This window comes from Paralichthys olivaceus, chromosome 2, assembly GCF_024713975.1.
Source record: "Paralichthys olivaceus isolate ysfri-2021 chromosome 2, ASM2471397v2, whole genome shotgun sequence".
NCBI classification, from domain to species: Eukaryota; Metazoa; Chordata; class Actinopteri; order Pleuronectiformes; family Paralichthyidae; genus Paralichthys; species Paralichthys olivaceus.
Window position 1 is genome coordinate 22,915,187 of NC_091094.1, and position 23,929 is coordinate 22,939,115.

The 23,929-nt window shown below is 43.2% G+C and overlaps 1 protein-coding gene across 4 annotated transcripts in view; it reads right to left on the reverse strand.

Annotated features, from left to right (window-relative positions):
• The window catches only part of sema3fb (sema domain, immunoglobulin domain (Ig), short basic domain, secreted, (semaphorin) 3Fb), a 59,267-nt gene extending 35,654 nt beyond the window's left edge, over nucleotides 1–23,613 (reverse strand). For 2 of the 4 annotated variants that reach the window (XM_069512384.1, XM_020086906.2), the window contains exons 1-2: nucleotides 23,160–23,612; nucleotides 21,189–21,357 (exon numbers count right to left, since the gene is read on the reverse strand). In XM_069512384.1, coding sequence (XP_069368485.1) covers nucleotides 21,189–21,306 — 118 coding nt within the window. In that variant the 5' untranslated portion in view covers nucleotides 21,307–21,357; nucleotides 23,160–23,612. Of the gene's footprint in view, nucleotides 1–21,188; nucleotides 21,358–23,159 lie in introns of all 4 variants that reach the window. The other 2 variants (XM_020086908.2, XM_069512382.1) reach the window with 2 other exon arrangements.
• Nucleotides 23,614–23,929: the final 316 nt, after the last annotated feature.

The window sequence follows — 23,929 nt, forward strand, 5'->3', positions numbered from 1 at the left end:
ATTGGGAGCAGGAGGCTGATGGGACATCCCTCTCGTCCTAACCCTCTTTGAACAGAGACAAACGATCAGTTTACATCCTATGTGGCAGTGATTCCCAGGCCTTGGGGACAGGAAGTAGGATTAGAGGACAAATCCCAATTTTCCACATGTATGTCAACAGCGCCATTGCATTTTGCCTGATCACTTCCTTTCTTTTTTCAAAGGGCACTCATCTGAGTTGAAGGCGATTAGCCTTTTATAAACAGCTTTGTGTTTTCGGCTGCCGCTGCCGCACAGGGCCTGTTAACCAGTATAAGCCCGAAGAGGGCTGCACCCCTAACATGTATTCCTATGGGAATGAAGGGTCACAGGGCTAAAGCTACTAGTATGCTTCCTCAGAGGTACTTGTCGAATAACTTTCCCAATCCAGCTCTCTTTTTTATTCTGTTTCTCACTTTTAAGTGTAAAATGATGAATGCCTTCAAGGAGTTTGAACATGTGTGCCCTTATTGCCGCCTCACAATGACAGCATTTGATTTATAACACGTTGTTCATTCTCGTTAAATTCTAGCATAACTTCACCCAAACCTCTTCTGAACCAGCGTATCGAAGCAGCCACTAAAGGAGACCCATCCAGGGGTTACAACTGATTCCATCGTGCTCTCTAAAGCTTTAAGCCTGGTGTTCCTAAACCATGGTAGTTTTAAAGGGCCTTCTAAGGCTCTGCCTTCTTATCCTCTTTCTGAGTCAGGGTGAGATAATAGGTTCCCTTAAGACGTGAGGAATCATCTGGTGGGAGAGGGGTTGTCTCCATCTGACCAATTTCTGTTTTTTTTCAGAAGTTATGTTTCGATAGATTTAAAAACACTACTAGAAAGTACACATCAATACCTGATTATTCTCCATCACCATACCACTTGCACATGTGTAGAAGTAGCAATTGCTACCAATCAAGTCAATATCCTCTATTTAACAAATTCATTTGCACTGGATTAGAGCCTGTGTCGCTTGAATTGATTACATATTTTTCAAACCTTTATCATTTAAACTTAGATTTTAAAGCTGTCTTGACAATGCTGTTTTGACAGACCATCTCACCTCATGCCCATGTAAGGTGGTGCTAAGGAGATAGTAGCTTGTGTGGGGGTGGTGGTGGTTTACAGGGTCAGTGAGTTTACCAAGCCGATTTAGCCATCCCAGTTTGTCGCTGGTAATCTCCCTGCAGCTAACAGGGTGATAAAATCAGCCCGATAACCACAGGGGATGGATAGACAGAGTGGGTGAGAGAGAGTGTGTGTGTTTGTGTGTGTGTGATTGAGTGAGTGACCTCATCTATCACACACGTACAGATAATACGCATAACATGCACCTATACACACGCAAGTTGAGTATTTTGCACACAACAGATGTGATGTTTTTGACATGCTGCAGCTGGAGACATTTAAACACAATGTGATTGTGAACTGCAGCAATGTAGTAATGGATACAAATGTGTGTTTTACAGAAATTCCTCCTACAGCTCATAAGTGTGCAACACCAACAAAGAAAAACTGAGCAGAAATGAGGTAACTCCAGATGGAAGGTAAAGAACCGGAGAAAGCAAGAAGCGTGTGAAAGGTTCATATTGTTTCCTCTGAGGTGGAAAAAGGAGGTGTTTGCTATGGCAGTGCTCACCAGAACCTCAGCCCTCGCAGAGAAAAAGAGACATGTAGCCAAAGCATCCTCGTTTTCTTCCCTCTAACCTCAGGACGGCCTCTTTTTACCCCACCATAAACACTTCATTCCTTTCCAAACTCAGGCAATATGCTTTCTAAATCAGGGGAGGCCTCCTCATTTTTCTCACATTCCCAGCCAAACAGAATTAATCTGAAAAGGTGGGACCTTTATGAACCCAACTTGTGTGCAACAGCAACAATACAACCATGTAATGTTAAACACGGAGCTAAGTGGGGAACTTGATGGGTCTTACCTTTTCCTGACAGCCCAGCAGGACCTAATTTAGAGAGCAGCTTTCATTTAAACACGTTTGGACAAAATGTGCTGTCAAAATGTATTTAGTGGCTTCAGGTGCAACCAGGTTAAACACTGACATGTAGTAACTTCTGGGGGTGAAATTAAAAACTACTCGGCTTGGTTCTAAGTGCAGGGCTATACATCTTCTTTTCAACAATGTGTGTACATTGCAAGAATCAAATGACCAAGAATAACATGCTCAAACGTGAAATTTACTCATTGTGACTGAATTGAACAAAAACAGCCCCATGAATGTCTATGGAAGCAGTAATGACTGATTCAAACAGCTCGTCCGTGCAGCGTTACGTTTCACTCAGTGCAGATACTCTGGTGGCACAAAGATCAATTTTCCCCGTTTCCTCTCTCTGTTCTGTCCTGCTCTTGGAGTTGAAGTTTGACTGTGACTGAAAGTCATTTTCTCAGCTCAAGTCCACAGAGACAAAACAAACTGTCTTTTGCACTCATCACTTGATTGCCCTGCAGCTCCTCTACCCACTGAAATTGGCAAAGTGACCTTGATAAGGGAAATACCAACTGTCAATCATTGATTACCAGGACTTTTTATACATTCACTTAAGGGCTCCCCTTTCACAATTGATCAATATCAGCCAAAATGTAGTGAGAGAGTAACTCAGAGCACTGGTTATTCAGGGAAGCATTGAGCCTCAGGGAGGACAGGACATTTTAAATGGGCAGAGTGTGCAGGAGAATGGCATGAAGAGCAGTTCTCAGTACACAACACACCAACCTGCACCACCACATTTCTAAAATAAAGACACAACGTCATTTCAACTGACTAATGATGTGACAGACCAGCATGTCAGATAATGTTGTCAACATAGGAGGTCAACAATGCAAAGCAGTGAGGAAAAGCTTGACACCAACACAAAATGCATTAGATTTCAGACACATTAATCGTTGAGAACTGGAGTGTAGCCAAAGGGACAAAAGAGCCATGGCCACTTCTTTGTAATGGGAAAATAGTTTGGGGTAAAATCATTCCACAAACCTTTCATCTTTGACCTACTTTACTTCTGTGTACTCCCAAAATTTGTGTAATTATTGACACAATTTTCGAGGTTTGGAGGTTTTTAAACTGTTACAACTAGGGTGAGCATCATTGTCTTGCCCTGTCAGATGTTGATGCCATCCAGATCTGAGCAGTTTCTTGAGAACAGTGTTATTGTAACTCAAAGGAATGATGGCCAAAGCTATGAAAAGAATATTTAAGTTGCAATAATCTTTTAAATCCTTTTAAAAGTGTTCTCAGTTGGGTGAAAACATGTGTTGAGTGTCTTTAAACAGTCAGTTTTCTTTTCAATAGCAGCTAAATCCTGCTCTCACATGAAAGAACACCTGAGACCACGGGGCAGAGGAGGAAGCCAATTCTTACGTGTAACCGCTGCATTCCACTGAAAAGCAGAATCCGTAAATGGGAATGAAAGTAAACCACATCAAGGTAATAAACCTTCGGGCTGGCTCTGGCAATCTGAAAAGTGTCAGGTAAAAAGGTTGATGCCCCGGCTCATTATTCCAGGATGGCATATTTGACATGGAATCAACCATTAATCCGGAGAAAATCTTTCTGGGTTTTTTCTACCAGGACGGCCTCACTACAGGTTGGTGAGAAGCAGTTGAGGGATTGCTGGGCAGCGCTGCCGCTAAGCCACAACTGTAAGCATCCCACTCTGGCAGCGTTTGCGGCCAGAGCTCTGCACTCCCCATAATGACTCATTGATGTGAGCTTCTCAATCCCTGCCCGCCTTATCTCAGCTAATGGTGCGGCATCACAGTCTGTCACAGGCGGCAATCTCTCCGAGAGACTGAGTGCACTTAGAGGTCAGAGCTGTTGCTCTCCAGTAGTAATGCAATGCAACCAGGTGGAGAAAAAAGCTTTGTGTATCTTTCTGAACACTCTCGCTTCTTATTTGACAGCTCCACACTCCCTCTAACAACTCCTCTGTTGTTTTTTTGTTTTTTTGGAGTGGTGCGATATACTACCCCTCTAGGACTTCCTTTTATCAGTTCAATAACAAAATCGCACTTCACACATCCATAATTCTTCTGGGAGCATGATAGCCTTGCTTTGACCCCAAACATTTGAAACCGACAAAAGGACTCCCCCTACACAAACCCATGAAAGGCTCTCAAATCCACAGCCATTTATAACTTTTGGGGCTGGCATGACAGCAGGACGCAGCAGGGAGTTAAAATGGGAGGGGAGGAGAGGGGAGGAAGAGCCAATGAAAAGTCTAAATGGAGCAAACAAGTTCACTGTACTACATTACATGTCTCCCAGCAGACTCACTCCCCGACAGGCCCGTGCCACTGACGCTACAGGTACAAGGTTTTTTTGTCAGAAAAACCTAACATCACATTATGTCCTTGGATTAAATCTTATAAATTAAAATAAAAACTTTTCAAAATGCTAATCCCTGTTAACTTCCTATATTCTTCATTTTCTGTACTGTATTCTTTTAGGGTCATTGGACTGAGAGGAAGTGGTACAGCCACAACATGAACTCCCTTTAAAACCACTCAGACTCCTGTAGAGCATCTACTCAGAGGGAAGAACTGGTTCATTTCATCAAATTCCTCCATCCATGCATCCACTGTTTACAGTATTAATCCCATATGACCAGGGGTCAGCACAGATGATCACACCTTGCAAACCCCTCTTCACCTCTGCCCCCACCACCATCATCCTCCTCCTCCGTCTTCCTCATTAGCACTAAAGAAACCTGTCTCTCTCTCGACTCACTCACGCCTCAGGTGACACCCACACAGGGCAGCAGACATGCAGACAGCTTGACAGCACTGGAACTCTAAGGAGCTTTGACAAAAATCAAAACTCGGCCTCCCTGTGCAATCTTAATGACCAGCTTCTCCCCTGCTTGGTTTTAAAATCCGCCAAAGCCAGACACACCTGACAGCCCTGACATTTGACTGACAGGCAGGATATCCGACTCTGTGACCCCGCAGACCTCCTCTTGAGCAACTCAGGCAGTAGGTAATGAGCTACGAGAGAGGTCGGAAGTATAGACTGGGAAGTGGCTGAAACACAGCTTTTTGGTTCAGAGTGAATTCCTAGATGGTAAAGACAAGAAACCAGCAGGGAGGAGGCCTGAAAATAAGGCACCCACTTGCTTATTGATTTACAGACTGGAGAGTGAATGACTTTGTAAATTTTTAGGGAAATGTAAAAAAAAAAAAAAAAAGGACAGGAAAAGGAAAGAATGTTTTGGGTGGGGGGATAATTGCAGTTAGCTCAACTTCCAGTTTGAGGCAAGCTCCTGCTTTGACGGACCTTGAGGGCACCTCTTTGGAGCTGGGGCCGTAGTGGGTGTTCAGACCAAAAACAGTGAGGTGATGGGTGGAGGCGAGTTGCTACAGGTATAAAGATAAAATATGATCTCTACAAGCTCAGTGTGAGCTGTAGATCCATGAGTCTGAAGGCTTGTCTGTCGCCAAAACACAGCACATTCTGGAAAAATGGTGGCTTTATCGTCATGAGGTTAATGTCAGAATATGTCTGGAATGTGTGTGTACACTTATTTAACTGGCCAACGCAGTAGAGCAAGGTTTTTCTTTGGTGGACAAACCCCTTTTATCAGCCTGTATTTCTTTTGTTTAATTTTGGAAATCTTCATGACATGTCATACCTGTCTCTCTCTAAACTGGCTATCAAAGGCAATATGCCCCCCCCCAAAAAAGTGATTGCAGTGGTTTGCAGGGAAGATGTCTTTGCTATATGTGATTTACTGAAAAGGGGAAGATAACTGAGCCTTTTTATAAACTTGCTAGATGTTGTCTTCACTCCCAGAAGTCTCTACCAATCAGTCTGCAATGTATCCCCTTGCATGAAGTGTCACCATACATGCAAGCTCTTGTATTCACCTCTGACGAACCAGAGACCAAGCGAACTCCACGGCTGGGTGAGAACTTCCTGGTTCTCACACTCTTTCATGGCCCTACAGCAACCAGCAATTAAGCATCAATTTGGTCCCGTCTGCTCATCCCAAAGGGGACCACATTCATGGATTTTAAACACGTTTCTAAACAGACCAAAACTCAGCGCCAATATATCAGCTTTTAATATGGCATGTTATCGTTGGCCCCACTGAGGCACAGTGGATACACAAGGAGCCAGAAGAGATATCATTTATATAATCCAATCTTTTTCAACAGTAGACTGCAACAGGAGTCAGTCTATTCCTTTTCATACCAGTTGGTTGAAAAACTTATTTGCAAGTGAATCCACACTCCCTGAGTTAACAGGACTTCCAGCTATGATCGTTATCTCCCACTGTATACACTTCACATTTACATCTTGACAAAGGTGTGTCTCAGTTCATGCTATCTCAGAGGCAAATGTTCATCTGATCTGGACAGGAACACACACCTAACGCCGTTTGGCTGATCACCACATTAGCTCCCCAACCTCACTTTCTCAGTGCATCGACACTGCAGGCGATGTGAACAAGACAGAGCCTCTCACGACTCACCCTGGCCCCCTGCCCCACCCCATGATGGTTCTGAAAACATTTTAATTGACACAGCAATTAAGCGAGACAAGTCAAAACAGAGCACTTCTGGAGCCTCCCTGAGAGGAGAGAGTAATCTGCCTCCCCAGGCGAGTTTGTCTAGAGAATGTGGGGTATTCATCAGAGATGTATGACTTGTATCTCAGCCAGAGACAGTTCACTGCAAAGAAAATATTTGGGAACAAAGTGTGATTAACTGCAGTATATCAACAGTGGGAACAGAGGGAGATTAATTGATGTGCATCACCATCAAAGGGTCATGCCAGAGCTTTTTGTCCATTTAATCATGCATTCGTTAATTTACTGCAAATGTTTTTCCAAACCCTGTAAATGGATATTATACATTTGTCAAGCTTTTCGTTGACTTCCAAGCAGGGTTTTCATTCATTTCTACATTCTGAATTTATTTGAGTTAAAACTTTGAAATAATTATTCTGAGATGTGAATTTGAAAGCCTCCTTGTAGGTAAAAGGATGCTATTCTGAAACCAGTCCATAAATGCATTTACAAACCACAACTAATCTAAATAAAATCAAAGGGGACATAGTCGCAAACAACTTGCAAGACTGTGCAAATTGATTTTCCCAGTTGTACCCGCTAATGTTGGTGGGTTTTAGGTAGAGCATGAAAAATACATTCAAAAATCACTAAAACAACATCATGGTTTAGATCATGGTCAGCAGTGCAGTGCATGCATTTTTTATTAAAGGGAGTTAAGACATCCAGCATTGGAATGATCCTTTAAACACATGCATGTTCTCCATGTCTCTCTTTGCGTAAATCACATTTGGTTTAGGGTTAAGTTGCTATGCACAAGAAAAACTAAAAAGATATGGAAACAGTCTTCACGATATTACGATGCAAACAAGAATTGGCACATTATTATACATTCATTTTATTTTATATTCCCCAGATAAGATAGTATTTAGCTTTTATAGCTTTTATAGCTGCATTTATTCCAAGTGGTGTCCCTGACATGAAGGAGAGATGAGTCATAAATATCCGACTCACTCACAGCCCACTGGGGTTAACAATGATGAACAGTGTTGCTGAAAAGGATTTTTTTTTTCTTTGCAGGTGATATTTATCACAATCAACCTCAAGGCCTTTTTGTTCCTAACAAGCATGTGAAGGAAGGAGTTTGAACTAATGCTGCAGCTTTGGCTTCCACTGAACTGACGGATTTAATGGAGGCACTTCCCTGAACATTTATCTCTCTCAACTCCATAATGTCTGATTAGCTCAACTGAGTGCAACATTAAAGACAGTGAGAATATATACATCCACTGGCACTGTCGTGTATCTTACATGTCCTGTGCAAATAGCAGTTAATTTAATCAGATTACTTTGTGAGACATTATTCACAGTGGGCCTTTAGTGAAACAAAGCTTGAGACAAGATGAATGATAATGTCCACAGGCGTATCAACGTACAATTAACATCACATGAAAGCGTCTCTCCCAATAACCTCACAAATTATTAAGGAGAATGAAAAAGGAGAGGAAACTATTTGACAGGTAAACTATCAGGTGTGTCAGTCATTGACCGCGGTCATGACAGCTCTTTTCAGAGCTGCCTCAAACTTCCCCTCTGATTAACGCATGAAAGTGAATTTTATTGACATCTCAAGTGGCAACCATTGCCAAGCAGCCGGGGCATGTTGCTAAGTGAGAGAACTGGGGACGTGTTAAAGAAGGTAAGGCGAAGACAGAGGTCGGCGCCAGCTGTGAAAAGACTCAGCGCTGCATCTATCAGCGATTCTCCAGTCTGCGTGTTAAAGCTGTTTTAGAACTTGTCACAACCTGGATCTTTTTATTCTGTAAGGTTTTTTCTTCCTGCCATGTTTTGACAATGTGAAAGGAAATAACAAGTCAATATTATTCAACTCTAACAGCGTATCATTTTTAAATCCCACAATTTATTCTCCCGCGCTGATATCATTTCCCCAGGCTTTCCAGCAATGTTGCTTCAGCTCTGGTTCGCTGCTTTAGCTTCTGAGTTTCAGAAGGTTTTCACACAGTTTTCATTTCTATCCTGAAACAAAACAAAATACATACACACACCCACGCACAGTCACATGCAACAAGTGTCTGATTTAAAACTGAAAGTGCCTGCCACATCCATGAAAACAAGAACCATGTTTATTTCCAAAGACAAACATCTATGGAAAAATCATGCCTCAAAAATGTTATGACGGAAAATATACTTGATGTACTAACAATTTCCACAGCGTGGCCGGTGAGTCCTCAGTTGGCTCGCAGTCGACGAGGAGCTAATTCCACAGTGCATTCCATATCCTCGGTGTGTCGTTAAACACGCCGCATCTCACCGACCCATCGTTTATCTCTCCACTGCTAATTAGTTCCAATCAATTACCTTTACTCAATCTTGCTTTCACGTTTAAGAAAACAGGAAGGGCTGCTTATTCATTACTGCTCTTTTAGCCGGCCTTTTAAATATTCCCCCTGGTTGGTTCCACTAGCTTTTTTTTGTTTTTGCTGGAAGGCCTCCATTAAAAAGCCATTGCTCACCTCAAGGTCCAGCACGTGACAGAGGGGTATGCTGGGACCCCCTCTCTGGTCTCGCGGTATGAAAGAAGGGGAGGTTAACTGACTTAATTAGAGGCTTAAAACAGCAAACACTTGTCACAGTTGAGCTGCAATACTGAGCTCTGTCTTACCGAGTTATGAGCAGAAGAGGAGAAACACTGTAAAGGTGGGTGATGATATCAGTCATTAGCCACCTGAGGGGGAGTTGGGAAGTTTGTTCTAGCAGTGAAGGCAGCAGAAACACAACCATGATGGAGACAAATGTCTGGAGAGCTGCCTGATTACACCCCAGTGAAGCTGATCTGCAGTCAAGTGACAGACTATGGACGTGTCCAATAGTCTACAGTTACTGACTTTCTGTGTGTGCAGCTCCCACTGCCCTGGGAAGCTCATCCAACAACTCCTTCCACACTTTCTGCAACTCTATTCCTCACTGTGCACCCTGGCTGTCTTTTGTTTCCTCTCTGGAAGATAAAACATGAGCATGTCAAAACCGGGAAGGTGGGAGAAGAGAAGTGGAACTAAAACCTGATCCACACTGTAACCCATGAGAGAGATCTTGGACCAAGCCAGACTTTGAGGGGGAAAGAAGTAGGAGTGAAATCCAAGCCAGCGCTCTGCCTGCCACTCGTCCTCCTCTGTCCTCTTTTCTCTGTCTCGCCCTCTCTCAGTCAGGCCGCTTCATCGTGGACTCTGGGCCTGTTTGTCTTCTCACAGAAAGGAAATGCAAAGTAGGCTCCTTCGAAACTCTGGGAAACGCCACAGGACGTCCCGAGGGGGAAATTAAATACGACCACTAATCCACACAGTAGAGTGGCAATAAAGTATTTATTAACCCTCCACAGAAGGGATAAGCAGGGAAACAAGCAAGTGGGTTAAGAAGTCAGACGGGGACTTAGCACACACAGTGACACCCCCCCCCCTCTCATCTGAAGATTTACAAAACAATGAGAGGACTTGCAGAGCTCAGGAGCATGTACATCCCGCTCAGAGAATCAAAGAAGTGAGTGATTGAACTAAGTGAGCAACATTAGGGCATTACTAAATAGTTTCACAAACATCTCCCCTGATACTCATAATCCTTTCACCGCAGCACATTGCCCACTGTTGGTTTGGCAAGGCTCCAGGTTGGAGAGGAGGATGTAAACAATTCCCTCTGCTCCTCTTGACTTTTATTTTCCCTCAATGCCAGGACCTCATTTTTCACCTCCATTCTAAAACCGTTGTCCTCCCTTTGCAGCTCCTTGGACCTGGACTGAGGCATCTATAGGCAGCACAGAGAAAGGCCTGCGGGATGCTGTGCGCTGCATTCATTTATAAAAAGGGCCTGATGCCAGTTTGACGCCCACCCCCAGGTCTCCCAGAATGTGAATGAACTTCTGTGAATAAGTGGCAAACCTACACAAACGCCCCTGCAGCTATAGGACCTTCACAGAGGGGAAGAGTGTGTGGGCGACGCCAAACAACAACAAGGGGCGTTGGATGCCAGGGTTCCTCTTCTTTTTTTATATTCTGACACCAATCAAGAGGAGGCACCGCCACAGGAGGGGGCCTGAAAGGATAGGTCGCTGACAAAAACCGCTGGCCCTGGCCCGGCCTCAATGGATGTGAACGAGGGTCCATCCCCACACATTGCAATTAACACCTACTCCACCAGCAGGGAGGAGGCGGCAATGGGGGAAATCTCCAAAATCAGCATTTCAAAACCACGATACAACAAAGGCATCAAAGTGAACGCATTGTTTGATGCCTGAGTGCTCTTATGGGCTAAAGTCTTCACTGTGTCTTCCAAACAGCCTTATTTCCCCTCTGTGAAGTGGAATAGTGTGTGACCTTATCACTGACCAGGAGGAAAGAGAGCAAACATGCAGAAAGGACTGAAAGGGAGAGTTGGGGGAAATGCTGACTGTGATTTATTCTTAAACTGGAGTGAACTTTAAAACAATCAAAAGAATATGATGTTTGTGCAAACTCCTTTATAAGAAAACCACATGAATATGAGCCGATATTGAATGTTGGTTTACGGACTTGTAGCCTCTGTATTTTAATTCTTTAGAGCTGATTTATGGCATTCACTTAACTCCAGATAATCTACTGCTGTGTGTGAGAACACAAATGTCTGAGTGAGAGGCTTTGGACTTTCTCTGGAGTTTCTAGTAAAAACAATAATGTCTCACTGAATAGAGTAGATGCTGCACCATGTCCCATTTTTATGAAACTGTAATATGAAGCCAGCAATCAGTTTTAGCTTGTGATCTAATACTTGACCCAGCAGAATGAAGGCACCACACTCCACTGATTAAAAGCAATCAGACACGACATGACAAATTGCATTTGAACAATTGGTTTAACTGATTCTTGCACACTCTGCCTTCATAGCTGTCTGTTTTGAACACACTTAATCCACAGGTCAACAAACGATTTCACCATCAATTATATGACATAATGTTTATGTAACATTTGTAATCAGTTGTTTTAAAGATTGTCGTGAAACAAAGATTAAGTGCAAGTGCAATCTTTTTTTTTAATCCAGTGCATGCCATTGCTGGTTCCCTAAGAACCTCTACGTCTTCCACCTTAAGCCCTCCAGCTTCTTCTGATATGAGGGAGCTCAAATGTTACATCAAATATTTACTGACCAAGATGTTACACATAAAAAATTAAGATACATTAAAGTACCTTTACTTTTACTAATGTACATTACATCAATGTGTGCACTTTTTCTGCCTTAGCTTCTATCAAACAAATTGTCCTGCACAACATTTCAACTGTTCTTGCAACATGCAACACATATCTAACTGTGTATGATCTGTAAATGACACAGTCTCAGTCATGATGATTTTACTGTAGCATCCATCCCTGGTTACAACAGACACACATCTGAAACTTAATCCCTGATGGACAGAGGGTGAGAAGAGGTTGTAGATCAGAGGTGGGGGCAGTGGCCTTGACCTCTCCAGTCGGGGTCATGACCTCCCACTTGCAGCTCCCATACACTTCATGCCTTCAGCGAGCTACACAAGCATGGAGACAGTCTTTAGGCAAATCTTTACTTGCACTCTTATTGGCTAGGGAGAACAAAATCCTCAGTCAATACACATGGGATAATTATAGAGCCACAAACGTGAATGCTTGTGGACACTGATCTCTAATCTAGAGCAATGATTTAAAAAATGTACAAATAAATACTAGATGCTGACCCACCAGAGGGACATATAATGTGTGGGACAGAGCAATAACTCTTCTTCCAAGAGCAAATAAATCACAGTTAAAGCAGAGAAAAAATGTGGTGCAGTAAATTCCAGTCTGAGGACACAGAAACTAAATAGTTTCAGAGCAATTTCTTTGAGCAAAAGGGATGAAAGCAGTTGCAGAGATTTAATGGTGAGATGAGGTGGTCCCTGAGAAGATGAATTTAAAGGCTACGGCCGCAAAAAAGGTTGTGAGTTTGCAAGTTTAACCATTGGGGACTCATAAGGAGGGAATTTGAGCAAACAAGTGGCTGGCATGGTGTGCAGGGTTCGAGCCCCAGGCCTGGCTGTTCAAGGTTACAGATCCCTTCAAGCGCTGAAAGGCAAGCACTGGACTTACATTTGATACAAGCAGCTACAGACAGCAGAGAAAGGGAGGCAGTATGGGAGATTTCGCTGAGGTTGAGAACACATTGATTCCTTGCCTTCATCTTTAACAAGACTGGCTTCCGAAAGAACTGCTGAAGCTCTGACTCCAATGTCGTCCTTTTTTTTAATGAATCAAAAATTATCTCTATGCTGACCTGTAATGACAATTTACCTGTGAGTAGCTCAGGGATAATTGGGGTCAAATGGTCCAAATTTGCTCTTTTTCTCTTGAGTAACACATTGTATCACACTCTAAAACCCTTTAAGAAAAGTGGGTGCAGCTTTGAGCTTTATCCATGAACGAGTCTAATCCATCTGGACCATTATTCTGCTTGACACCTTAATCTGCCACAAGAGAAACACACTGGCGCTAAGAATATACAGTGTTCAGCCCCAGCAGCGGTTCAGAGACAAAGCTCGTCTGAGTCCTCAACCTGTTTATCCAGTCTACACCAATGCCCTGTTTTTACAGGTGAGAAAAGAAACCAAATCCCACAGGGAGTCTTAATTATGCCACCTAGAAAAGGACCAACCTTGAAGCTTGGCAGGTGTTCCACATACCCAGTCACAGGCTCAGATGAATCTGGTTGCCTGCACAGTTCGACCAATATGTCAAGCCTGAGAACACTACTTCATTATCTGTTAGCAGCTTCCCCAACAAAGGGCTGGTACAATAACAGAAGATGGTGACTGACAGATTTCTCCACATCACTGCAAAGTTTTATATAGTTTAACAGGGCTCCCACGATGTGACTGACACTGTCTCCAGACACCACACTTACAACAAATCCTCACACCGGCAGCTTCTGTGATTACAGGAAATAACAGAGTACTGTCTTAATACTTGGTTTGTACATGTTGAATCATTTACAGCTCCGACATGTTTGCCCCATATTCCCCATTGACATAAAAGACATAGTTGCGTCAGCACTGCTCTGTTTGTAATGGCTGCTCTAATTCTGTAACTCTGGTCATTTCATGTAAAGCTAGAAAACAGTTGTATTTTGCTAAAACAAAAACTCATGGATGGAGATGCAGCTCTGGTGCAGAGAAAGTTATTCGCAGTATCTAGTCAATTTGGCTGGTATTTTCCAGTCTGGTGAGGAGGGTTTTTTCGAGGGGGGTGCTGGCAACAGATGCAACAACATGCCCGTGAAAGAGAAGACAGACAGACAACACTGGGTCCTCAGTCTTTTTGAGAGACGATCTCGGTTTCACTGGAGGCGAGGCAGCGACAGAGGCCGTAACCCGACTCAGGAGATTGTTCCACAGGTGAAACTCTGACCAAAGAGGGAACAGCATGCCCTCAAGACAACATATCCCTCTTTCTGCAGAAGCTAAAAGAGAGTGGCGCTGCCATGCCAGGAATCCCAAACACCCCTGTGCATTTACTGCTGTTCCCATGTCGGGGAAAGAGAAATTAGGAGAAGAGGGAAGACAGACAGAGCTGCAGCAGGAGAGCAGTTATTCTAAGATGAGTTAGACTATATTTAGATGCCACTTTGTCACCTTCAGTTCCCCCAACTCACAATAATCCCCTGGAGATGTATACGAACATTGTTACCTGCTAACACTTCTGCACCTTCACACACTATATCCAGCAGTCATTGGCCAGATGTTAGTGTTAGATGTTAGATGTTAATCTATAAACTGGTACCATTCCCTCTTTATCAAACATTAGGACCACCCAAGCAGCCATTGATACACTTTACAACCTTGCAGCCATATGGATGGAGAATCAAGTAGAGCAAGGTGCCAAGTGACTATATTCTATAACACTCAAATACAATGACTGGATTCATGGGCCATCATAAAGAGGGGCTTGTGTGTGCTTAACAGCCATGGGAAGGACAGGATAAAAGATACTCAAGAAACATCAGCGCTGGGTGGGAGGCGCAGACAGTACTAATGGGTGGCTGGCACGGCTGTGAGATGACACTGTGACTGCAATTTTATTTGCAAGGAGAAACTGGCACCAGACTCAAGATCACTGCCGGTTTCAGGGGTAATGTGCTGAAAGGTGCCAAGATAGTCATCTTATTGAGGAATAATCACACGTCTGTCCCACACGAATAGCTGGACAGAGAATGGAAGAGTGAATCTTAGAAGTACTTCTGTAATACCGTCGCACATAAACTATTGATTTTATATTTTAGGTTAACTGTAAAGATTTACGGTAATCAATTTGTGCCACATTTATAGCATAACATCTTTGTGTGCAATCGTGAAAAGGGCATACAGCTCTCAGCAGGCAGGTATAACACCTGCCCTCTCTGTGCACTTATCAATCAGGAGAGAGTTTGGTGTGCATGTTCACTGGGAAATCACAATGATCAACCCCAGCTGTTATTCAAGAGTGAACATTTTCATAAAACTTCTTTTACACGAAGATAAGTAGGGTTTTTTTGGTGGGTAGACCCACTAAAATTGGCGTTTGGCTCCTTTGCCATTGCCGGTAGAGGAGTTCTGTTCTGTTTTTTCCCCAGTGTCTCATGCTCGACGTCACAAACACAGCAAAGACTGAGGCTGATTGGAGACAGAACAACCAAAGACCTTCAAACGTACAAGGGATATTCAACATTTTGTCCTATATTCTAAATGACCCTGAAATGACTGCTGAATGTATCCATTCCCGTTGCAACACTTGTGTAAAAGATGCTACAATAAAATGTTTACCAAACGTGGAGCTATGAATTTATGCACAATTTATGTTAGGATGAAACAATGAAACACCATCCACACAGATTTATTGGACTTGACCAAACCCAAACTGTATTTCTATCAGCTGTCACCATCATCCTCATTGCATCACTATGACAACAATGAGCAACTGGTCTGGAAATAAAATGCAATCACGAATCTATCAGTCATCGACCAAACAGAGGGCACAGTTGAGGGAACAGGGGCTCAGCTAATCGATCCCTGATTCCTAACCTGTCAATCTCAGGCTATTTTATTTATATACAGTTATTATCTCTGACTAGATAATCACCCATGCCTCTGGTTTGTTTGAGAAATGTGGCCGACCGGCAATCAGGTTTCAGTTTAGTGCAATTGCCTCATGACTTTGATTGATCTGCAATGAAGTGTAATGGGACAGTGAGCGTTAGAACATGAATTTAGCATTTTGTTCTTTACTATTTTGACATTTTCTACTCAATTAAACTCGTAAATAGGTGAAAGCAGAGATTTTAAATTGCTTCACTGTGATGTATGGATTTAAATTCGACACAAATTCCTCTCAATGAAGCTTGCAGAGCTGCTGCTGTGTTACATGCCAGACACAAACCCACACACCACCTCAGATTCTCCACTTCTTAGGTCATGTGCACCACAGTGGTTGGATTAACACCGTTTCTTCACCACCAGGATCAGTCCAGGCCCCACATCACAGACTCCCTTTGCCTCAACGTGCACCATCTTCTCTACACACACATACTCAAAACCATGTCCACTGTTTTACACAGTTGAGGAGAGCTTTTTGCCTTCCAGCACCTCGCAAGTAAGTGACACTCTTGACAGCTGGATCGCAGCAAAGCGCAAGCTGTGCTGGACCAAGCTGCGTTTGCACTTAAACTACCATCACCACTCTGCCGACTGTGTTCAATGGGTAACCACAGAGCTACAAGTGACTGCTGTGAGCGCAGAGAGAGAAGAGAGTTTCACATTAAATATAACCTGGCTTAGGCTGCTGTGGAGACAAGCTGAGGTCTGGGACAGGGCCAAAGTAATAGTGGTTTTCAATGCTTTGTCAGTCATTACTTTTCTGCCGTGGGGATAAATGGACAGTAATTACAGATCCCAGTCAAACATCAGCAGAGTATTGGGGCAGTGCTTTTGTGGCCTCTACACATGTTTCAACAACACTGCGATATATTATAAAGTAAAGTCCAAGGTGCACCAGTATCCTGCAAGTTAGATTTGCAACAGCAAACAGCAGAAGTTTCCAGCGATGATGAACTGCAAGTTGCATGCTCTTCAAAGTTCAACATAAGTCAGAGAAACCACATTATAGTCACCTACTCAAACAGCCAATATTGAGTTAAAACTCCTTTTCCTGCCTGCTATATGCATGCTGTCATAGTTAATCAGGTCAGAGACAACCACGAAGGTTTACCTCTGGAGCGTATAGAAGAAAGTGAGCATAGGAAGGCGTTGTGTAAAAAAGAAAAAATGGTTTAAACATTAACTAGTATAAGTGGCAAGGGGGCAGTAAAGGGGCAAGCCCAGGATGAACTGATAGCAAACTGCTGATTTATCAAAATAAATACCTCACTATGGATGCACTCCTCAGCTGGTATCTGTCAGGCATTTTCAGACTGAATCCTCATCAATTAATCCATTAATCCATCAGTAACCAGCTACTAAATTAACTATTTTGATAATAAAATAATTCATTCAACTGTTTTTAAAATAAAATATAGTCAAAATTATTGAAAATTGGGAAACACAGATCTGCATTTTTTATGGACCAAACAACTAATTGATTAATCAAGACAATAATCGACACATTAAGCGATAGGGAAAATACTCATCAATTGCTTACTTATAACAAATGCATTACAAGGGTCGCAATGTACCAGAATTAAACTCAAAAGGGAGTTTCTAAACCTCTATGCTACCACCCACATACACAAAACACACACAGACACACACACAAACACACAAACACACACACAATATAGACTAAATACTTTGCTGAGGAGTTACAATAGGAGTGTGCTGTTCGTTGTTCACAGGAGGCTGTGCAGATGAGTAAAGTCTGGATTATTAATAATGAGCCACCTGCACTAGCAGTGGTTAAGTGTGCGCAGTGTGGCAAAGTTGACCCACATCCTGCCGTCATATCCATGTGTGCTCAGAGGGAGGAGGGGGTGGGGGGGGTCATGCTGTAATCCTTATGATGTTTGGGTATTTAAAGGATTTCTCCTTTGTCCCCTCACACCATAATTCCATCACTGGAGTTTTCAGAGCAGCCGTTTCAAATGTCATTAATACCAACTGAGAAACGGTGAGAGGTGCAGCGTGTTAACTCTCACATGCTGTTTGTGGCACAGGACACGGCTCCACCCTCAGCTGTAGATGACGTCTGTGTGGGAGTGAATTTACAATCGTGGAGATTCTTGACCCCGCGCCGCTGTTTACTCTGAACCAGTGTTTAGCTGTTGTCTGTTTATCTAGAATGATCTAACTCTAGCTCTTGTTTAATAGATCTCTAAGATAAATGCTTTCAGTCACCACTTTACACTTCACACACCACAATATGAAGCATTGACATGTAATGTAGCGAAAAGATGCTTTGTGATTATTTTAAGTGAATGAATGTGACAGGACAGGTAAGGCTCAAAGGGTACATGTATAGTGTAAGACCACAAACAGTAGAACCTTAAGCAAGGATTTAGATTTGGATCAGCTTAATGCATGAACTCAAATATGTCGTGGAGTGAATGTGGGCCAGCAGCAGTAATGTTACACTCTCTGCAAAACATGGCACAGCAAAAACTTCCCCTGGAGTGTTTCATCCATTCAGAAAAATCTCCTGTTTCTGTACGTCATGATCAAATATACTGCGTAATCTATTAACCTCTTCACCACCTATTCACCAAAGATTTAATACACTTGCTTGATTTAAGACTCTCAGAGAGACGATGCTCTGCACTTGGTCACATGTTAATTCAGTGATGGGCAACTTTACAAAATGGTCCGATTAAACCACATTAACAAATACAGTTTAAATATTAAAGTCTCAGAGTTGTCAGATTTTATATAACTAGATTTCCATCCACAATTAGCACGAATTAAAAAAAAAATCTCATTCAGGTGAGTTTGTATCCACCACAGTTATGACAAATAATAGGAGTATTGTCTATTGACATTAAATGATTGATGGCACACAAACTGAAGAAGATGATATTGAAAAGCACCAGCAGAAAACATGATGAAAATACTGCACTTGTTGAAGGCTGAGGTCTAATTATTGCTCCACACAGATCTGCCTCCTCCACCTGAACCTTAAGTGACGCATCTAAGTTTCATGATGTCACATGTAAGTCATGATTAAAGCCCTCAGTCTGTTTCAGTTGCAGTTTTAATAAAACAGGAACTTTTCCACCTCAGGCAATATTAGAATCTTATTATACAGAGAGTTTCTTCTTTCAATTTCCCTTTAGTTTATAATGCACAGATTCACATAAAGAATACTTGAAACTAGAAATCATAAATCATTCTGTTCCTGAACAGTGAGTATATTATTAAATATGTCTTTAATTCATTGGACTTCACTGCATCAGTCAGTATTGATATGTTTGTCACAATGGGAGATTGTGTGTTAACCCATTCTCAGCAGATCCAGGTGGATATGATAATATTTTTAGATCATTTGGTTATCTGTAGCAGAATTGTTTTGCTGTCCATCCTAAAAAACTATCCTCCACTTCGCTCCTCCGACATTGATCACAACTATTTGCAGTCTAAACTCAGTCAGACTTCTTTCTTCTTACAAACTCTGCGCTTTCTCCTCGGCTTACCAGCGCAGAAGACGTGATAAGCCTGAACAAAGTCTACTTCCAAGGTTTATCCCTCAGACTTTACAAACTCTAATCTCACTGAAATGTGTATAAGTAGATACAACTTAAACCCTTGCAGCATTTTCAGAGTGGCTCGGCTTTCGGTATCACAGGAGGTGTTGTCCCTGTCATAAAAGCTGTGCACACTACATGAAGCCAAAGCAAAGCAATTAGGTCCCATGATTTACTCTGCCCGCTTTAATAGGGACGTGAGGGCCTCCCAGATGGAGGTCATGGTTCTTAACCTAGCTCCTCAGCTACCGAGTTAATCAGTTTGAAACATGTGTTCAGTTCAACACTGACTGAAACATTCAGGCTTTATCGCTGCAATTCAACTTTTTCTTCAGAGTGTGCCACAAGGCCATAATGATCAATAATTATCAAGTGGGGAACTGATAATTAACACATTCTTTCCCTCAGTCGCACATTAAAAACCCACATGTTGTCCACACTTGTCTTTGGCTTGTGTTCCACTGAAGTCACTGCTGAGAGGCAAACTGCCTTCTCCACAAACAGCTCAAGCAAAAAAACGTAACACATCACGATGCACCAGGGGAAGTGCAGCCAGCTCGCCAAGGTAAGGACTGCATGGGCCTCTCAAAAAGCAATTAAGGCTGAGAGAGTCATAATATTGAATGGAGAGAAGGGGGGTGCATTCCTGTGAGAGAGGCAGCAGCAGTAGACTGTGAAATTCATATTGACTGGAGAGGCAAACACACACAGGTAAGCAGGAGAGCTGAGCTTTTTCCACCTTGCTTGTCACAGCAGAGAATGGTGCATGTGGTTCGGGTGAGGTCAGCCATCCAAAGATGCACCTATACAAAAACCTGTCTGCAGAAAACCTTATAGAGCAAAAAAAAGACGCAGTTTACAGCGTGCTCTAAAAAACAACACAGCCTTTGTGTTGAGAACGGAATAAAATGATATTTGGGAAATGAGAAAAACTGCTGAGCTCTGTGTGCGCGCTCACCGATGTGTTAAATCCTGCTTGATTAAAGCAGGAAAACGCCTTCAACAATGAACGGTGCCAGTCCACTTAATTAAGTCAACTTGTACGAGGGAGCGCTGGGAAATGGAAAGCAAAACAAACAGGGGCACTGCTGCTGCCGCCGCCGCTCGCTCCCTCGGCTTTTCTCTGGATGCTAATCAAAGGCTTGATCTCCGAGCGGGACAGGCCTCGGGGACGTCGCTCTGCTTGGCTGATCCTGGCAATTTGCTCTTGATAATACCCCCCTCTCTCTCTCTCCCGCTCTCTCATTGCGCCCCTCAGAACCAGGCAACCCGTGTCAAGTAATCTGCGCGGCCGCACAAACACAGCCCCCTGAATACACGTCTACCTCACCATGGGAATAATCACATAATGGCTATAGAGTTATTACATGCTCCACATTATCCTGTCTCCCTTTGTGCCGCCAATTTAGGGATTCCATAATAAAGATGATTGAAGATAAAGACGCTGCATTTGATTAACTAAAACAACAATCTCCAATGTTGTTTCAAAATGCGTATGAGTGAGACATACAGTACATCTTTGCTTTGTGCATCTGCTCGGTTATTGTTTGCGTTTTTAATTGTTTGTATGATATAGGCCAGTGGACGCATCTGGTGATTATTACAATGCCTGGAGGTCTGAGGAGAGTATGGGGGGGCAGCAAATGAGAAGTGCATGATTTGTTTGCGATCTGCTCTGTGTTGAAACACGAGAGCGTGGCGATACTGTAAGTTCTTCCTCTACAAAAACCTTCAGCAGTTATCAAAGCCACAATCTCTCCAATTGCAGATCTGTCACATCGTCAGTCATTTGGCGAGCGAGCATATGGCAAGAGTTTGAGAAAGCAGCAGATATGAAGAGTTTGAAACATTGCGGCACCAAACCAGGAGTAAAAGGCAGGAAGGATGAGGGTCATGGCTTCTTACCTTTGAAGGAGATAAAGACGCGAGGCGCGGCCAGCGAGTCGTTGCCCACTGGGTTCCCAAGTACGAGGCTTGACAGTGCCAGGAGGGCGTGGACCGTCCACAGACCGTCCAGCTGCATGGTGGACCAACCTCCAGAAGCACTCAAAGACTGATTCTTTTTTTGAAATCTCTGCGGGGACAAAAGGAAACATGTGAGAAGATGCTTTCTCAACTTTACACTGCAAATGAAAAAATCTAAATATCTAATTTATGTGTTATGTCAAATCAATGGCTCCCAAGGGTCCCATCAACACAAGTTTTGGTGACAAGGCTCTGAGGTGCAGAGTGTTCACCCACATCTCTGAAACCCTCTGCAGTGCAGCCAAGCTCTTTAGAGACGTGCACGTTCTTCCATTTGGTAAGAATTATGTTTGTTTTTCAGAGGGTGACGAACCGATGGAAACACCACGCTGACTCCAGTGAGCCAGGCTTCTCTTCAGCTCCCCTCCACACACACCCACAACACATTCCTGCTCTGTGACACCATACCTGTGCACTGCTCTGTAATTATGGCTTCACCTAACGCCAGGTCACACCACATCCTCACACATAGACATTGAGTTATGATCGGGGCAGTTGACAATAAAATATTAACTTAAAAGGCTTGCTAAATGGTTTACAGATGATGGGGGATGCTAATGACATGGTTTAACAAGACTTCCAAACAATGCATGGTGACCTTTAATTGGGTCTCAGAGTAAATGAATGACAGGCACCAGGGAGCGGCCACAGTATTCCACACATACATCACAGATCATCAGAGATGCTGGTCACCTCTGATGCTTGGCCACTCTCCATCAAAACCACTCTTGGTCCATTTTATCATCTCCACCACCTCTACAGCCCAAAACACTTTTTTTCTCCACCACACTTAGTTCACATTGGGATCCACTCCAGACATCTTGTCACGCCACATCTCTGCTCTACAAACACTGGACGTTTGGACCGGGTCTCCATCTCAAACACACCTTCTGAAGCCGGCGGTGGAGCCACAGAGTCCTGCAGGCTGCCTGGCTGCAGTGGATTTATGAGAATAAGCAGCTGTTTAAACCTCAGCTGTTTACTGACAATTTGTTAACCATCCAGCTGTTTATTCTGAGACAGAGGCCAAGTCCTTCACACAAGCTCATGAACTCAAACAAGACACTGGGGATTGTGAAAGAGTCCTACACTCACATTACACTATGAAGCTGAACACACCAACTCTCCCTGAGTCAATTTGTGCAGTAGAATTAATGCGTGCTGTATGTTCCAAGTTTACAAAAGGAGCGTTCATGCAAATATGTGATCACACTGATGCAAATAAATCTTCAGAGAAAATCAGATCAGAGCCACTGATGCTCTCAGCTTCTTTATTGAATATGTGTGCAGGATATGAAGTGTAAAGGTACTGAAAGTTACAGTGTGTGACCAAAGACAAAGGGGCTGAGTGTGTAAAGTTGCAAAATAGCACTCCTGCAGATTCCTGCTGGTTTATTCATTGAATAATAAAGGATCCACTCTGATCATCTGTTACATTTCACAACTGAGACGAATACAAATACTTCTCTGGTGTGAACAGTGACAATGGCACCGATTTCAAACTTTTGCATGATCTAATGAAGAAGAAAAAAATGCTGAAACATAATAGTGTGTGTGTGTGTGTGTAACAGACTGGCAGCCTTGGCCACACATGGACGACAGAACTGTAAACAGTCTGGTGCGCTATTGGAGCGCGCGCTAAACCGAACAGCAATTAAAAGCATAAAGAATTAAAGCTGCGGTCTATGTGATTAATATTTCATTTAGATATTTACTTTAAAATTAAAGAAGACACTGGACCATGCTGCAGGTAATCAAATGAGAAATTAAAAGCGCGCGTAAGATTTAATTAGATTTTCAACCAAATAAATGAAATAGAAAATAGAAAGCGAAGACACAAGACAAGCTTACCTTGCAGATTACAGATCCCCGAATATATAACTTCAGATCCAGGCTCTTAAGTCATTGAACAAACCAATTCCAACAGATCGCTCACTTTCGCCTCCAAGTTGAAATGAACAATAATCGGAGCAGAGAATCCGGGCGCAGCCTCGGGATCAGTCCCTGGTGCTCAGCTACCTGCGCACTCTGCGCTGTTAGTGGCCCCGGAGCTGTCGCGCTGCGCGTCTTGTGAGAAAATGTTTCCCTAGTTCAGTCTTGTGCGAGACGGCGAGACGAGGAGATGTCGTGGTCGCACTACAGCGATCAACATCTCGTGGGAAAGACAGAAGAGACGTAGAAGAAGCAGCAATTGGAAACTAAAGTCCCTGTGGGGGGGAGAGGTCCAGGCATGCAGCGTGCGCTCCTCAGGAAAGTTAAAGCTCCTCACTCACACACTGACTGACTGCAGGGAGGGAGGAGGGCACCAGCAGGTGGATGCACAGGCCGATCTGCCTTAAACACACCCACAGGGCGGGCAGCGCACAGCCGAGCCGCCCATCAGCCAGCTGAGAGACAGGGAGACAGTATTACTGTACTGTGGTGTCAGGGGAAGCATGGACACATTCATCCTTCTGAATCCAGCTGATGATCTTTATTGTTTACGTTTACAACAATAATGATAATATTAATAATAATTCTAATGATAATTTAGTGATTTGCACTGTTGCCTCAGAGCAAAAGGTTCCCAGTTTGAATTCCAGCTTGGCGAGGGTCTCTCAATAGCTGTTATCCTGTGGAAG